Source organism: Oncorhynchus kisutch, linkage group LG6, assembly GCF_002021735.2.
Source record: "Oncorhynchus kisutch isolate 150728-3 linkage group LG6, Okis_V2, whole genome shotgun sequence".
In the NCBI taxonomy this organism is placed as follows: domain Eukaryota; kingdom Metazoa; phylum Chordata; class Actinopteri; order Salmoniformes; family Salmonidae; genus Oncorhynchus; species Oncorhynchus kisutch.
Genome location: NC_034179.2, coordinates 22,485,631 through 22,503,286, shown reverse-complemented (window position 1 = coordinate 22,503,286; position 17,656 = coordinate 22,485,631). Strand labels below are relative to the sequence as shown.

At 42.8% G+C, this 17,656-nt stretch overlaps 3 protein-coding genes across 4 annotated transcripts; 1 reads left to right on the top strand and 2 right to left on the bottom strand.

Annotated features, from left to right (window-relative positions):
• The first annotated feature begins 572 nt into the window (after window positions 1–572).
• LOC109892525 (iron-sulfur cluster assembly scaffold protein IscU) lies at window positions 573–3,877 on the top strand. Its single transcript, XM_020485113.2, has 5 exons — window positions 573–769; window positions 2,021–2,134; window positions 2,387–2,497; window positions 2,678–2,756; window positions 2,872–3,877. The coding sequence occupies exons 1-5, from the start codon at window positions 671–673 to the stop codon at window positions 2,961–2,963; spliced, it is 495 nt and encodes a 164-aa protein (XP_020340702.1). The 5' UTR covers window positions 573–670; the 3' UTR covers window positions 2,964–3,877.
• Window positions 3,577–8,850, bottom strand: LOC109892522 (transmembrane protein 119-like). The gene is made up of 2 exons (XM_020485109.2): window positions 8,554–8,850; window positions 3,577–6,784 (listed from the first exon to the last, which is right to left on the bottom strand). Exon 2 carries the CDS (start codon window positions 6,770–6,772, stop codon window positions 5,978–5,980), a length of 795 nt encoding a protein of 264 aa, XP_020340698.1. The 5' UTR covers window positions 6,773–6,784; window positions 8,554–8,850; the 3' UTR covers window positions 3,577–5,977.
• Window positions 8,851–11,128: 2,278 nt separating this feature from the next.
• On the bottom strand, window positions 11,129–14,679 carry LOC109892515 (uncharacterized threonine-rich GPI-anchored glycoprotein PJ4664.02). Of its 2 annotated transcripts, XM_031826395.1 has the most exons (3): window positions 14,445–14,584; window positions 13,394–13,917; window positions 11,129–13,249 (listed from the first exon to the last, which is right to left on the bottom strand). In XM_031826395.1, the coding sequence occupies exons 2-3, from the start codon at window positions 13,905–13,907 to the stop codon at window positions 12,591–12,593; spliced, it is 1,173 nt and encodes a 390-aa protein (XP_031682255.1). In that variant the 5' UTR covers window positions 13,908–13,917; window positions 14,445–14,584; the 3' UTR covers window positions 11,129–12,590. The 2 variants fall into 2 exon arrangements, with proteins under 2 accessions (XP_031682255.1, XP_031682256.1); XM_031826396.1 differs by having other exon boundaries at window positions 11,129–13,917; window positions 14,445–14,679.
• Between the last annotated feature and the right edge of the window lie 2,977 nt (window positions 14,680–17,656).

Here is a 17,656-nt window from a genome sequence, read left to right as displayed (position 1 = left end):
ATAACAGCCTACTGAGAGTGCTCCCTCAGTTTACACCCTTGCCTTTTGACCAATGGCTCACTTTTTCTTTCTTTCTTTCTTTATTTGTCACAACTGCATCAAGGAATGGGGAAGGGGATCCTAGATGTGGGCTTCCACATCACACGCTTTGAGTGTTCAGCACCATGGAGAGCACTACTAATATTATATCGCATTATTTTCAGACACCTGGGGAGCTATAATTAAAACGTGACCAATATCACCCTCCTGTGTTAACCTCAGGAAATGAAATACACCTGCAAGGTTAGTTTGTTTTGTGTGTATCTTTAGATTTGCTGGCATGAAAGGTAACGGTCTCCTACCTCGAAAATGTACTCTCCACTGTCACATAACTCATATATACATAACACATACAACGTTCTTTTGTTTTTCTAACAAAATATCATTCCTTATGGTTAATTAGCTACTACCCTGTGTTTGCCTTTAGGGCTCATGCCTAACCTTTAGATATATTTGCTGAATATTGATACACAAAAAATTTGATATATTTGAATATTATATAAAACTCCATGCACTTTTCTGTCATTCACTGGGATCAGTCCAAAAGCTCCTCCTCCCACACTGTCATGCGCATGATAAGGGTATTCGCTCGCACTCTTCCAGGCTGCGTCATTTCAGACAAACAGCGAACATGGCGGGTCTAGTTGCAAAGAAGTGTATCACCCCGCTTGTTGTGATTAGAAGGATCACTTCCCCGGAATATACGGTCCAAGCCGCCTACCACAAGAAGGTAAAATAACCTGTATAGCTAGCTATGTTTGATGGCTGTTAAATTAAACCATGTGTCCCTGTTTAGGTCGTAAACTGGTTAAATGTGAATTCCTTGCAAGCTTGTTTTGACAACGAACCTAAGCTAACGTTAGCTAGTTGCTATAAGTACATTTGGCATTGATTATCTAGTTATGTAATTGTTTCTCAGAGTATCTAGATGAAATTTATTTTAAAGTAGAGGTCGAAGTAGCTAACTTAGTTAACAACATGCGTCACATGCCTTGACTAGTTCTATAGCGTACATCTAGCTAGCTAACGTGTTAGCATTTTTAGAAAGAACATTATCTATTTTTCTGCCAATCTAATTTTAATCTCCAGCTCTGTCTCGGTTGATGCAGGTCTTACTGATGTAACTAGTTATACCTGAAGGTTAATCTGTTTCTTCCTAAACTGTTTTATCTAATTCCTTAAATTAGCTGTTTGGTAACACTAACGTCAGTTACGTTACAGGTGTCAGCCAAATCTCTGAAGCAGCATAGCGGTAGCACCAGTGTACTACCTGCGATGGCAATACGCAGTTTCATTGATTCTGGATTTTTCTACAGAACGTGTGACATAAGATCATATTTCCACAGTAACTCTCGGTTTTTGTTGAACCTGTATTATATACATGTGTTAAAGAACACAATAACCTATTAATTATGCCATCTATTTGGTGGAATTGTCCATTTGGATTTAGGCTAACATTTTATCACTCATTCTGAACATGTATGAATGTCTTGTAAGTCATTTTTGGCCAAAAGGAACATGAACTTGGTAATTTAAGGCTGCTCCCACAGTTGAGATTTAGGCTAGTCAATAAAACAACCGTTATCACTACCAACTGGCCACTAACAAACTCACCAAATATTTAGGCTCTTTAGACACACAGCATTTTTCAATAATGCAGAGAATGACCTGCATCACGGTGATTACGTCTGGGGGGAGGGAGGTTGCAGCAGGAAGTGCTACTGTTCTGGACAGTGGAGTCCTGTCCTAATCTGTTTATTTTAATTTCCCTTACATAATGTTGAAACTACCCATTGCATAACGGGAGTGCAAGAGCCCTCTCAGCCTTTAGCCTGCTTTTTTGTGAGACAGTTGGAATTAATTTAAGGATTAGATTATGTGAATGTTTGTAGCTATGCTCAGGGAATATTACCTAGATGGGGTCATTTATAAACTTGAGTTAAGTAATAAAATGTTTTTGTCTCCTTGTTGCCATGTTTAGGTAGTGGACCACTATGAGAACCCAAGGAATGTTGGATCCCTGGACAAGACCTCCAAGAATGTGGGGACAGGCTTGGTGGGAGCCCCAGCTTGTGGAGATGTGATGAAGCTTCAGGTACGTTGGTCCCCTGTCCTCATTACTTCCTGTCTCACCATGGCATCCTCTGCTGGCCTTGGATTTTGAACGAGGTCACAATGTCTTGGTTGTGTTCCAAAGAAGCAGATAACACAGATGGGACTTAGCAAGGAGCAGCATGCTCTATTTATTTAGTTACAAAGTGTATGTATTTTGTAATGCTACGGCATTGTTTATTCAATTATGTGGACAAAAGACAGTTGCATAAAGTGACTAATCTCCTATTTACAGATTGAGGTGGACGATCAGGGGAAGATTGTGGATGCCAGGTTCAAGACGTTTGGCTGCGGCTCAGCCATTGCCTCCAGCTCCCTGGTAACAGAGTGGGTGAAGGGTAAATCTGTGAGTGAACATTCTGCATCCATGACACTTCCTCTACTTCCTGTGTTACTGTTCTGTTGCTCTGTTTTCAATTTCTCAATTCAACAGTCATTTCCACCACACTGTTTTTTCCTTTCATTACATGGTTGGTTCAAGTTTATTTCTTGGTTGGTGAAATGTTTCCCTCTATTTGGCTTTCAGATTAACGAAGCACTGACAATAAAGAACACTGACATTGCCAAAGAGCTCAGTCTTCCACCTGTCAAACTTCACTGCTCCAGTAAGCTCTTATTTTAGTATGATGTATAATACTGTTCTGCCCTGTCTAACAAGCTGAATTTCTAAACCTTTTAATCTATTTTACAACCATGTGAAATGTTTGCCCCTTTCTCCAGTGCTGGCAGAGGATGCCATCAGAGCTGCTCTGAATGACTACCGTCTCAAACAGCAGGATGGCAAGATTGAGGCTGTTAAAGCCAGCAACTAAGGGAGGACTCTCTCTCGTAGTCCTGGACACCCTTGTCCTGCACCCTACTGCCAAGGAGACACTCAAATGTAGTCCTGGCTCCCCATTCCTCCATCCTTCTATATATGGGGCATCCTAAATGAGCCCAGGTTATGTCCACCCATACAACGTACATAGACAACACAGTATACACACCAGGCCCCTGTGGCATTCTGTGGTTTCCCAGTCTATTCTGTAGCCTGTCACGTTAACGCACAATTTAAGGGCACTGATTGGATGATTGGTACAAAGTAAGCCTTATTTTCAGGAGTGAGAAATGCAAAGTGAGCCGAGACAAGTTTGCTTTGTCTTTATTCACTTTATTTTGTCAATATTTTGTCATGGTTTGGGGGTATTTTCCATTGGGAAATTATTATGGATGCTGTGGTGAAGTATTGAATAAGATTTCTAAAGGTGTCCCATCAACACCCATGTAGCACAAATGTTTTGAAGGCAATGAGGAAATGCAGTGCAGGAGATATAAAATGACAGCAAACTGTTAAGGTATCTATTTGGATTATTTTGTCACATTTCATACTTCCTGGTTGTAATATGCAAATTAATAAAGTAAGGCGTGTACGTAGTATGTTATGTCTTTTTTTTTTTTGTCATGCAAGGTCTATAATCCGGTTAAGGTATTGTCTTGTATTTCTCAGCAGTGTGCAGACAACCAGAAATTAGAGCAATGCTTGTATTCTCCACTAGATGGCAGCGTTGGCATACTTTATCCGGAGCCATGTAAAGACATTTGACTTCATCCATAAATGCAGATCATGGTTCTGCTTTTATCAAATACCAAACACGACACATTTTAGATTCTCTTTACTGTCTTCACAATTTCTACCATATTCAACCAAAGAACACTGAAAATAAAGAAAGCAGCACCTCTACAACCATTTTTGGTATGTGTCTGGTCATGTTTTCAACCACACTACACACGATTAACCAGCCTCTATTGTAATGTCACAGTACGAGTACAGTAGACTGGTATTGTTTGATGCTTTCCCAAGTTCTTTCACAGGTCCTGGTTCTGCAGCAGAGCAACAGTTGTCACTTAATGGATCATTTTGGAGTTGCTACATCTACTTTTGGATTCTGCACTATGCAGAAATTGCTCTGCCATTTCCTGGTTGCTGAAATTGTAAGTTTGCCTAATTTCACTTTGTGACAAAAGCAAGTGTAGTGTAGAGAATCATTGTAACATCTAAACTGCTGTGAAATACGTTTCGCGTAAGCAAAAATATTGTTTGAAGCTGTTGTACAAAACCGAAAGTCAAAGCCTCTAAAACTAACTTAAGAACGGGAAGCATAGAACAGATCTGCCACTTTTTAGACTTGCTTTCAATGAGAATGACACAAGTCATTTCTGTGAATTTGCTCAGGTTGCCCAAAAGGTTACATATTACAGCTTTAATGAATGATTCATATAGCCATTGATTCTTGATGAATAGAACTTATAAATACTTAATGAGCTTAGTTCAACTGTTGCGCCCCATCGAAACCCAAAATATACACTTGTTTAACTCCCAATGTTTGTAAATGTAAACGTACTGTATAGCTTCAAAACATGGTTAAAACAATCCATTTGAGCTTATGGATGTCCAGTCCTTGTATCCATAGCTCTGTCTATGACTGAGTGGTTCTATTTCTCTCAGCTCTTTACCAAAACCAATGGTGGGGTGACAGCTTTTTGAACTCCAGATTGGCCCTTTAATGGAAATGTTTCAAGAGAAAGGATAAACATTTGACTAACTACACAGGTTTTATAATGTAAATATACTTCCCTTAATGTTGGAGACATACTGTCTGAGTTCAAGTTGTGGCAGATGCTGCACCTTGAGGTGCTCATGGTGAACTTAACCTTTGTCTAAACACTAGACTGTTACCATGGTTACTCAATCGCTGTAAAAAAAAAAGTGCAATAGTCTCTACAAGCTTGATAATGCTTCTATGTGGATATTTTGTATCAGATTATTTCTGACATGAGGACAAAATCGGTGGACAAGTTTAGTCAATTTAAATAAAGTGTGTTCAACATTATGACTTGTAATGGGACTGTTCGGGATTGCTGAGCCTACATGTTAGAGAGGAGTGTGTAAGTATTTAACTCTGGGATTCTAAAATAGGCTAACTTGCCCTGTACTTATCCATATTTGTTCTTCAAGAAAAAGCAACCTCAAATTGCCCTGAAAATGATCTCTAACCTAGGATTAACACCTCACTAACCTACCAAAGAATGAAAGAGGGAGAAAAACAAGATGCAGCACCATTACTTTGGCCATTGTACAAATACAAATAAAAACAACACAAACATCAAACAAGACAGCATATATAGGGGTGTATGGTCAGGTTTCATAGTGTTAACCCTTTAGAGAGACACATTGAAAGATGGCAGGTTACATAGTGTTAACCCTTTAGAGAGACACATTGAAAGATGGCAGGTTTACATAGTGTTGTACTTTTAGGGAGATACATTGAAAGATGGCAGGTTACATAGTGTTGTACTTTTAGGGAGACACATTGAAAGATGGCAGGTTACATAGTGTTAACCCTTTAGGGAGACACTTTGAAAGATGGCAGGTTACATAGTGTTAACCCTTTAGGGAGACACATTGAAAGATGGCAGGTTACATAGTGTTGTACTTTTAGGGAGACACATTGAAAGATGGCAGGTTACATAGTGTTGTACTTTTAGGGAGACACATTGAAAGATGGCTACTGGGAAACAGAAGTAAATCAAGTATATGATTACATATAACTGAACAGACATAATTTGGTAAATCCAAAGAGCAGTAAACAAAGCTGACAGGTTTGCCTTAGATTGTCACTCATGCAAAATTGGTCCAAACCATTGAGATCAAACAGTGTCGAGAGCATAGCAAAAGTGCTGTTTTCTCTCCAGTGATCAACAGAATAGACAGTGTGACAGTGGAGTCCTCTTGCCTGTCCTTTTCCTGCTGAGCCTGTGAGTGCCCTTGGCCAGATGGAGACTCAGCTCATGTGAATGACTCATCATCCTTTTTTAGGCCTGTCTGTTCCGGAAGGATTTCTGACTGCTCAGGGCAGCTGCTATGTTGGGCTTCATTGACTGAGAGCTGGCATACCTCCTCCTCACTCAGCTCTGGTGGATTTGATGGCTGATTGTCTTTCTCTATTATTTCTCCCACAGCCTGAACATTCACCTCATGACTTCTCTCTGCTGCTGCAGATATCTGTGTGGGGTCTTTTCCCTCTTGCTCTCCCAGGGGAGGCTTGGAGAGAGTACGGAGGTTCTTGGCTGCCTTCATGATGTCATGATGGAGCTTCTTGCTGGAGTCGACTGGCTCAGCCTGCTGCCGGTTGGAGGGTTTCTCTGGCAACTCGTTGAAAAGCTTGGTACCTCCGGTCTTGTCCCTCTGGTCCACGTACATCTTAGAGGGGAAGGACGAGGGGTAGTAGGCATTGATCTTTCGTTTGCGGCTCATGATGCAAGCACAGCAGAGGATGAGGAAGATAGTGATGAAGAGTGTGAAGAAAACTAGGATGAGGAACAGGTTATCCTGCAGGAAGTGAACCATTTGGCTGAGCAAGAAGTGCTCTATGTGGGTGGAGCCATGTGAGGTGGTTGAGGACTCCGAGGCAGGGCCACTGGTGGCAGGTGGGGAAGGCGTGTCATTGAGGCTGTCTAGCTCCTCCCCCTCTGCACTTCCCTCCAATGAAATGCTGAAAGGGAGGGGTGTGGCCAGACTGGGGCTGCTGGACCACAGCGTCACCAACAGACCAATCAGATGAAGTGCCATGAGGAACGTCATCTCCTATAGGACCTGCAGAAAACAAAACAAGAACATACAGTGTCCGTGTGGCTGTTGTTAAATTGCATTTCCACTGTTATTAAATTGCACAGATTTCGATCGACAGGTGTTTCGGTTCATATAGCTGTTCTTGTGTCTAACATTGACAGCTAACATCTAGAGTTTTTTTGTGAGTGTTGCACAATACATTGTAAAGGCTTCACTCATCAACAATGAATGAAAATGCCTTCTGAGTCATTTCTATTCTTGATAGAATGTCTATAGCTGTAGATGGCATTTTAAGACCCAGATAGCAGCTGAGAGCTGATGAAAGGCAGGCACAATTTAAGGTCTGAATTCCAATCATAGCATGTCACACACAGGCACACACACAATGCACACATGACTTGCACACACACACAGACATATGCACACAAAGGCCTGAATTCAATCCGTTTTGCCTTAACCCACAGTAACCGCAAACTGTAAAGCAGATCATTGTTTTTGTTTTTGTTAAGTCGATCTCGGAGGTGTAACTGCGTTGGAGCTGTCAAATCGGTGAGCAGCTCCTTTTCATGCTGGTTCCCGGAAATACATCATGACCCTCTTATTTCCCTGAAATTAAATGTTGCTTAAAGCAATAAACTCAACAGCCCTGCACAGTGTATGGTAGCAATAAAAGGAAGGACCTCCTTTTAATTTCGCAATGACAGAGAATAGCCAAACTTTAAACTAACTGAACATTGAACAGATAGAAATGAATAACTGAACAGATAGAAATGTCATTAATAGAGCTGTCATGAATCCTTACTCAACATGTCAGAGAGGCATGTCTGCTCTACACAATATATTTATATCTGAACATTCCACAGTTGTGCCCTGCTGAATGTGGCCCAGGAGTTGACTGATGGCCTGGTCCTTCTAAATCATCCCAGCCGACCCACTCCTTCCCCCCCATTTTTCCACTCCATCTGTGTGCAAGTTGGGCCACATAAACCATTGCACTCTTCAGGAAAGGGGGGGGTAGGAGTTCCTTTATAACCTATTCACTTGGTGGGTGTTGGGCCAGTAACCAAATGGTTGCTGGATCGAATCTCTGAGCTGACAAGGTAAAAATGAGCAAGGCAGTTAACCCACTGTTCCCGGGCGTGGATGTCGATTAAGGCAGCCCCCCGCACCTCTCTGATTCAGAGGAATGCATTCAGTTGTACAACTGACTGGGTATCCCCCTTTCCCTCAGTGTATACTTTCACACACATACACACATTCACGGATGCGTGCACTCACATAATGGTTACAGAGGAATTAGTCCCTATGGAAGTGTTCAAGATACCATTTGATGGAGATGACCAGACATTTTTGAACAGTCCTATATTTAGCGCAGCCATTGTGTCGAATATCAATGGCGTACAAACATTTTAAAATGATTGAATAATGCAAGACTTAGCCAGACTTCAAATTATACCTTCTTTCAAAAATAAAATCTCTGTTCACCACACATTTATCTGAACAAACTCATTCAAATATGGGAAACCCATTTGGATTCAGAGAACCTATTGGAGAACTCTATTGAACAATCCTGATTCCCTGCTGGCGAGCTGCTAGCCTGGAGACATAAGTCATGATGCTGTCACGGTAGCTAAACTCCACTGCAATCATGTGAGGTAATATCTGTCCACTAAAGTTAACTCATATTTGATAAGAATGTTATTTCTCTTTTGGAAATAAACCCTATGGGGTAAAATGTACAGTAAAGAAAGAAGAATAAAATAAAGTGAATAAATGAAAGTGTCTGTACTCACCATCCACAGAAGTGGTCACACACAGAAAAGGCTCCTCTAGAACTGTGGATGCTTTAGAGTTTGAGGAAAATGGATGGGGAAATGAACTGAGAGGATGGGAAAACACGCCTGACTCACCTCCTCCAACAGTAATTCTACAGTTTCAGATTTCAGACTGGAGGTTTCTCTGATCGGCACAGAAAAAAATCAAACTTAAAGTTCTTTGCCATCGGGACGAATCCCTCCTTCCCCCTCTCCTCTCCTTTCCTCCCCTCCTCCCTCTCTGGCTGCCTTGCTTCCCAGAAAAGGACTGGGCTCCTTGGCTCCACACAGATTGTTCTTGTTAGGCAGTATTCTAATGTGATGGGGGGGCAGGGCCTAGGGGCTCGGATCAACTCGGCTTTCCGGTCCCTGTTCTGGATGCTCAAGGCCAGAGTCAACACTGCAGCAGGCTGGCTGAGCTCAGAGTGAGGAGACAATCACCACTCTGGGTTTTAACTGGGGAATAGACCCGACTAACCACAGACATTGTATTGGATAAATTGTTTGTCACTTGGCTTGCCCCCTCTGTCTTCTTACATGCACTTAACACCCTGAAACATTTTGGGCCTCCTTAACAATAACTCTGTCAAGGCCTTTCGGAATTTATTGAATTCACTTGCACTTACTCTGTCGCATACCTTACTCTGTCACATACTGTACCTTATTCACTCTCCCATATTATACACATTCTACTCACCGAAGCTATACTTTTAGGTTCTAGATAGGGGCTATCTATGTCTAGAACCTATAACGGTTCTTTGGCTGTTCCCATAAGAGAACCCTTTGAAAAACTATTGTTGATTACAGGTAGAAAGAACACTTTTGGTTACACTTTTCACAGAGGGTTCTACATGGAACCCAAAATGGTTCTAGCTGGAACCAAAAAGGGTTATCCTATGCTGACAGCCAAAGAACCCTTTTGGAACCCTTTTTTCCAAGAGTATAGTGATGATCCCAAGTGGTTATAGTTATGGCTAAAGTTCTTTTGGACCCGACACTGTACCTCTGACACCCTGATGACTTACAGCAGACCAGCCACTTTAACAGACATGTGGCTCCACAGTGTGATTGTCTGTCACAGGAAGGGGTCCATTTTTTCTGTGTGGACATACCACCCATTAACAGCCCAGTAAGAGGGTAGGGGGGTTGGGGCACGTGACAAGGACCTTGCCAAAAACAATGAGCAGGGTGTTCTATTGATGGAATCGTTCTCAAAACAAGGGTCTGGGCGTACTGCCAAATTGCAGATATTACAGTGAGGATTTCTTCCAGGCGTTCAATCAGTCACTTACATGAACACAGAAATTGGTAATTACAAAAGCACAAACATGGCCTCCCGAGTGGCAGTGCAGTGCTAGCTGTGCCACTAGAGATCCTGGTTCGAGTCCAGACTCTGTCGCAGCCCACCGCGACCAGGAGACCCATGGGGCGGCGCACGATTGGCCCAGCGTCGTCCGGGTTAGGTGAGGGTTTGGCCAGCCGGGATGTCCTTGTCCCATCACGCTCTAGCAACTCTTATGGTGGACTGGGAGCATGCACGCTGACATGGTCGCCAGGTGTACGGTGTTTCCTCCGACACATTGGTGCTGCTGGCTTCTGAGTGAAACGGGCATTGTGTCAAGAAGCAGCTTGGCTGGGTCATGTTTCGGAGGATGCACGGCTCTTGACCTTCACCTCTTGTGAGTCCATATGGGAGTTGCAGCGATGGGACAAGACTGTAAGTACCAATTGGATACATTGAAATTGTGGTTGAAAAAGGGGTAAAAAGAAAAGCACAAACATAAAAATAGCCATTACAATAGTTAAACATGCTCAATGTGTAGCCACAATTGAGAGAGAAAGAGCTAGTGTGTGTGTGTGTGTGTGTGTGTGTGTGTGTGTGTGTGTGTGTGTGTGTGTGTGTGTGTGTGTGTGTGTGTGTGTGTGTGTGTGTGTGTGTGTGTGTGTGTGTGTGTGTGTGTGTGTGTGTGTGTGTGTGTGTGTGTGTGTGTGTGTGTGTGTGTGTGAGAGAGTGTGTGCACACACACAGAGAGATATTCATGTTAATAGAGTAAACACAGCTACAGCTCAGAATGTTTGAGATGATTCATCAAGACTGGCCAACCTTTATTTGGTCATAATGATAGTGAGGTGGTTACGGAGTACATACTCTAGTCTAGTCTCTGGTCTATGATTCCATTTGTCTTATATGCTCTGTCTACATCCCTCAGAGTCAGCTTTCCCTGGCATGAACATTTGATTCCAGTTTTATTATATACACCCTGTTGATTTGTATGAAGCATGTGGACTAAGATGTAGGATCTCTGCTCCTGCAAAGAATGAACTTTGGTATTGATGCCAGAAAGGGGCCTTGAATGCATGTAAAAAAATAAACCAGCCTTTTATTTGGTCTGCTTGCTTGTGTTATCTACTGATTATGAGTACATAGTAAAACAAAGGGAAATATTGGCGCATATTACAAACCATAGGGCATAGATTTATAGTGACAAATCTAGAGGGTTCATGTTTGAAAAACTGAAATGTCATCGGACTTGAATCACCACAGACACAGTCATTAGCCAGCTGCCCGTTGTTTAATATCACTTTGTCATTTCTTTACAGTTTTGTTATGATGTATTCATTTGTTCCAGTCCTTTGTGATCAATTTTCAGTTAAATTGTGGAGCCTCTTCATTGTGTTTGACTGGACTCAGAGATAAACAGACATGTGGTGTCTCTAGGAAACCTGTCCCTCTCTCACACGGAGGGAAGACCCCAAAAAGTAAAAAAGAAGTCAAACATCTGAGGGCTTGAAAGGTTTGAAGGGGGTCTGGGTTTAGCAATGATACTGTATCTTTGTATTATGACATATTATGGCAAGACAAGGACACAAGAAACATCTGCCGAACGTCTGGGACTGTCTACACAGACACTCAATACAGAAGGTTACAGACTTATGTAACACCCTGTAGAGGACATTTCATCACATCTCACATTCGCTTGACCCTGACCATATTTGATATACTATACAGTCTATGTTTTGGCTCACTGTACATCAAGGCAGATGGTTTTGTTATCAAGACCTAACAAGACTTCCAGAAGAACAAGCTTTTTTGCAGAAAACAAATAAATGAAATTGCTCACAAGGATACATATTTTCTGAAGCATGTATAAAATAAAATAATGAAGTTTTTTGTTTTTTGTATCATGTATTTCCACTCAGAACGTTGAAGGCTATAAAATTCTGACCACATACAACTCTAAATAGCCCCATCCACCCAGTGACCAAACGAACAGTGAGTCATCATAAGCAGTCTAGGTTTTCTTATAGCTCTATAAGTGTGTATGTGCAGGAACGATTCTCTTAAAACATAACATGAACTTTACTTCCAGATCTATAAATCAATTGTAGAATCCTAAACCTCTCTAATAATCTGTCTGTGTAGCAAACCTTTTTTTTTACCTCACTGTTCTCATCCTATTAGGTGAACTTCATTATCAACAGAATCATGTCAGTGCAATGGTGCAAAAACTCAATCTCACTCAGAACTACTCAGAGGCTGCATTGGGTTGCGTTACGTTTGAGGATGATTGACCACCTGACTTCTCCAAACTTTGTCACTGTTTGCTGTAAACATGTCACAATAAAGTAACGTATCATTGGTTCTCCATTTGTGGTTTCTGTCTCTTCCTCTACTGGTTGCATTAGATGGATGTGCAGCGAGGCCCAACCAACAACTTCAAAGAGGACGCTAAAATATATTCTAAGAGCAACAGTTTGTATATTGACAGCAGTCGACCAGTCAGATGTACAATTCAAAGTCTCATCAATTGAAGAAAAGTGGTCATTTAACCCAGAGTAAGTAGGAAAACTACAAAGGTTTTATACACCCCCACAGTCTCTGTTTTTAATCCTTTCCCTTGATGAACTTTAAGATGGCTGCGATGACCATTAACTTCAGGCCTGGAGTTGTGTACCCTGTGTAATTGGACCATATAGCACTTCACAGAGTCTGACACAGTCTGCATATCTACACTCTAGACTCGTTGCTCATTGTCTGGGAGGAAGCTGTGGAGGGTTACATCATCTCCCCCCTCCTCGTCACTATCCAACTCTGTTCCAGGCAGCAGGGCTCCGTTGCTCTTGGGGATGTGGGGTCTCCAATGGGGACCATTGTCATCGTGGAGCAGGGCAGAGATACACACCATCTCAGTGCCCCGATTGTTTGTGCCCACTCTGTAGCGATGCTTCCTGGAGGAGTACTTGGTGCAGAGGATGATGCAGCTGACCATGAAGAAGGTGGCCACTGCAGCCAGGGAGGCAATGGCAATCAGACACTGGCTCACCAGACCATCCCGTCGGGTAGGAGAGCAGGGCAGACCCCCTCCCCCTGATGGATCTTTTTTAGAAGGTAATGTTGTCATGATGGTCGTTGTCTTGGGGATCAAGATGGGGACCTTCTCTGTTTTCATCTTGGGAATCAGGACCCCAGAAGAGGAGTTGGTAGAATTGTCAGTGGTTGAGATGGGTGGAAAAGTGGTTAAGAAAGTCTCATTGGCGGAGGATGAGAAATTGGTAGAGCTAGGCCCTGGGGTGGAGGATGAGACAATGGTAGAGCTAGGCCCTGGGGTGGAGGATGAGACAATGGTAGAGCTAGGCCCTGGGGTGGAGGATGAGACAATGGTAGAGCTAGGCCCTGGGGTGGAGGATGAGACAATGGTAGAGCTAGGCCCTGGGGTGGAGGATAAGACAATGGTAGAGCTAGGCCCTGGGGTGGAGGATGAGACAATGGTAGAGCTAGGCCCTGGGGTGGAGGATGAGACAATGGTAGAGCTAGGCCCTGGGGTGGAGGCTGAGACATTGGTGGAGAAAGATCCAGAGTTGGAGGAGGGCCCAGTGGTGGAGGACACCTCAGATGTGGTGTTAAGTTCTGTGATGGAGGACCAGATGGTAGAGCTGGGAGTGGTGGTGGACAAGAGGTCAGATGTGCTAGATGGCCCATGGGAAGAGGATGTCTGGCTGGTGGTTTGGTTGGTGGTGAGGGGAGATGGGGTTGTACCTGATGAAGTGAGCATTGCTAAGGGAGAAAGGGTTGGACCCAAGCTGGTCATCATGGTTCCCTCTGAGGCGTTAACACCCACAGTAATGGCACCGCCTACCTCACGGGTACTGCTGTTGTACATCACCGTATGGGTTTCCACCATAGACAAACTGCTCTTTTGTGTTGCTGCTGTATTGATGCTCATATTACTGCCTCTGTCTTCTGTGAGTGTGAAGTTCTGAGATCCCTCAGAATACAACAGAAACAGGCTCCATAACAGAACAGGATACACCTTGTTATACCATGACATCATGGTGCCAACTCTGAAATGAGAAATCAGTACACAAATTATTGCTTGTATGTAGTATGCTATTGGATATCAAATTATATCCGAAGATCTGTTGCGATATGGCAGGGGCGTCAGGAAGCAGACTATCAATGCTGACGTGGAATGCAACTAATGGATGTTCTAACTGGCCTAAGGAAACTGTTGTTTGTGACAAAGCGACATGCCACTGTGGGTGGTGACATCGTCAACATGTCATGGTGAAACAGTATGTTACTCATAACTAGCACCACACCCACGCAACGGATGAAACAGGAACTCAAAGGTATCATAGGCTTTATAATGAGACTTAAAGTATGTATTATTATTTACAAACAATTCTGGTAGCATCAATAAAATACAAAGAATAATTTAAAGAATAAAACAAATCGGAGGCACCTCAAGAAAAGCAAAAATCTTCAAACTCTGGAACCAATGAAAAAGGCAGATTTTACACTCAACATCCAGTATTCAAAACCTCTCTATTGTCCCAGGCACTTACTGTCAGTAATTCTTAAGTCTTACCTCACTGATGGAGAAGTGTAGTAGAAGTCGTGGAAGGATAGGAGGCTCAAATTGGTGATGCTGGAGTTAAGCACATGCTGGCATACCTTGTCGAGCTGATGGTAGAGGCACAACAGAGCTCTCTACCTGATATGAAGAAACAGGAAATGCGCACTGTTCTGCAGAAGTTACATTTTTCGCACTGACTCAAGTGTGAAACTGACAAGCCCAGAGGTTTGTTACCTTTCCCTGATTTGAAGTGGTTCAGGGGATAATCTGATTCAATTTATAGTGCATTTATGGACAGTTTTTTTAAATTCATTTTTATTTTTTATTTGAAGGGAAAACGTATTGAGACCTAGGTCTCTTTTACAAATGTGCCCTGTATATACAACGTAAATATACACATTATACCCAAACATATACAGATTAAAATACTAAAATACAGACATGGGAAGCACAAGTAAAACATCACAAATCACCCAGAAACCCTGTTACATTCCTCCAGAAAAAAGTCCCCAATCAATACATAACATTTCCGAAATGGCACCAGAACATCAAGATGAAATGTTGTGTGTGCTCTAAGAATGTGAAACTCAGAGAACTACATTCAGCAGACATTTATCCACACAAAAGTAGATCATTAATTACATCCCAGAATCTGCCCAATTCACAGTCCATATCATACTTTGGAAATATCAACGTTTCTCTCTCTCATATGATAGTTGAAGTGGGTTCGAAATGGAATTATCAACAGAAGTGTCTGAGGTGCTGAGTCATATTTAAGTGGATGGGTGTGTCTCAGATATTTCCCTCTGTGGTAGACGCTAGATGTCTGGAGTCTAATAAGGAAGAACGTGTGGTGCTTGGAGAGTTACACTGTAAACTACAGACCCCCTGTATCCAGCATCATTGCTGTGCAGTGCAAACTACAGACCTCCTCTAACCAGGCTCATTGCTGTGCAGGGCAAACTACAGACCTCCTATAACCAGCATCATTGCTGTGCAGAGCAAACTACAGACCTCCTGTAACCAGCATCATTGCTGTGCAGTGCAAACTACAGACCTCCTCTAACCAGGCTCATTGCTGTGCAGTGTAAACTACAGACCTGTAACCAGCATCATTGCTGTGCAGTGCAAACTACAGACCTCCTCTAACCAGGCTCATTGCTGTCCAGTGTAACTACAGACCTGTAACCAGCATCATTGCTGTGCAGTGTAAACTACAGACCTCCTGTAACCAGGCTCATTGCTGTGCAATGCAAACTACAGACCTCCTCTAATCAGGCTAATTGCTGTGCAGTGTAAACTACAGACCTCCTGTAACCAGCATCATTGCTGTGCAGTGCAAACTACAGACCTCCTCTAACCAGGCTCATTGCTGTGCAGTGCAAACTACAGACCTCCTCTAACCAGGCTCATTGCTGTGCAGTGTAAACTACAGACCTCCTGTAACCAGCATCATTGCTGTGTAGTGCAAACTACAGACCTCCTCTAACCAGGCTCATTGCTGTGCAGTGCAAACTACAGACCTCCTGTAACCAGCATCATTGCTGTGCAGTGCAAACTACAGACCTCCTCTAACAAGGCTCATTGCTGTGCAGTGTAAACTACAGACCTGTAACCAGCATCATTGCTGTGCAGTGTAAACTACAGACCTCCTGTAACCAGCATCATTGCTGTGCAGTGCAAATTACAGACCTCCTCTAACCAGGCTCATTGCTGTGCAGTGCAAACTACAGACCTCCTCTAACCAGGCTCATTGCTGTGCAGTGCAAACTACAGACCTCCTCTATTCAGGCTCATTGCTGTGCAGTGTAAACTACAGACCTCCTGTAACCAGCATCATTGCTGTGCAGTGTAAACTACAGACCTCCTGTAACCAGCATCATTGCTGTGCAGTGCAAACTACAGACCTCCTCTAACCAGGCTCATTGCTGTGCAGTGCAAACTACAGATCTCCTCTAACCAGACTCATTGCTGTGCAGTGTAAACTACAGACCCCCTGTAACCAGCATCATTGCTGTGCAGTGTAAACTACAGACCTCCTGTGGAAATGTGGCAGCAAGTATTGAAACCTGTCTCCATGGAAACCACCACTTCCTGTTCTCGTCTTGTGAGTAATTTGTGAACGGATGTTGCTCTGGAGTCTCTCTAACCCCCTTCACAGAGGTAGTTGTCTCAGGGATAATGGATTAATCACAACCACTAGTTTAGTTGCAGGCTGAAATAGTTTTCTTGGTATAGGCTTACTTCATCACACAATGCATGACAGGTAAAGCAAAATATTCTTGCCTGCATGGAATTTGAGCACTATATTCACTAAATTGTCAGACTGATAATAAACATGACATTTGATCCATTAAAAACAACAAATTATATTTCCCCCACAGAACCTAAACTGTTCAAAATGTTATTTTGCAAAGACAGCATGGGAATTTGATACACCAGAATTTTAACACACAACAAAGTTGAGTAGCCACACAAACACAGCTACAAAAGAGGACGTTTATCCCACAATGACCTTCAAACTGGCTGTTTTCCCAGCAAATGATTTTAGGAGGTGGGTGGTCAAGAGAGAGGAAATACAGGAGTAAAATGTATGCTGGTAAGCCTTTCAGTAATCCTTATCCGTTAACTCATGTAAATGCTGTATCAGTAGGTAACATATCCCCCCAAAAACAAGTTCCCACCAAATCCACTTAATCTTCCATGAACTGTTATCCCTCCACTTCTAGCCTTTCATCTAACTCCATCTAATCAACAAAATCCCCATAGTCCACGTTCATCCCCTCATCCGCCCACTGGTTGCCGGTGTGTCTGGATGCCAGACACAGCCCCTCTGACCCCCCTTCCCTTCATGCTGTGTGATGAGAACAACCCCCAACAGGAAGCCAGGAGCAGAAAATGACTTTTATGGGCCCGCCAAAGCAATGAAAACCTCTACTCCATGGTTTAAATGTTTTTTCCCCTCTAGACTGTGCCACTGGCACTCTGCTGATGGAACAAAGGATCTTTCATTATTGTACTTAAGACTAATTATTGGATCTTGAATTGTCCTGGTTGTCATTTACGATAATTTCAGATTATGTGGTATTATCAAAAGATAATGTTGTACTGTATATTCACATAATGGTTTCTAAAATCCCACTTGAGATCTGTCTATCAGACTGTGCATTGCTCTGCCGGTTTCAGTGTGTGAATCATTTAATTCAAGCCAGCAAGACAGACAG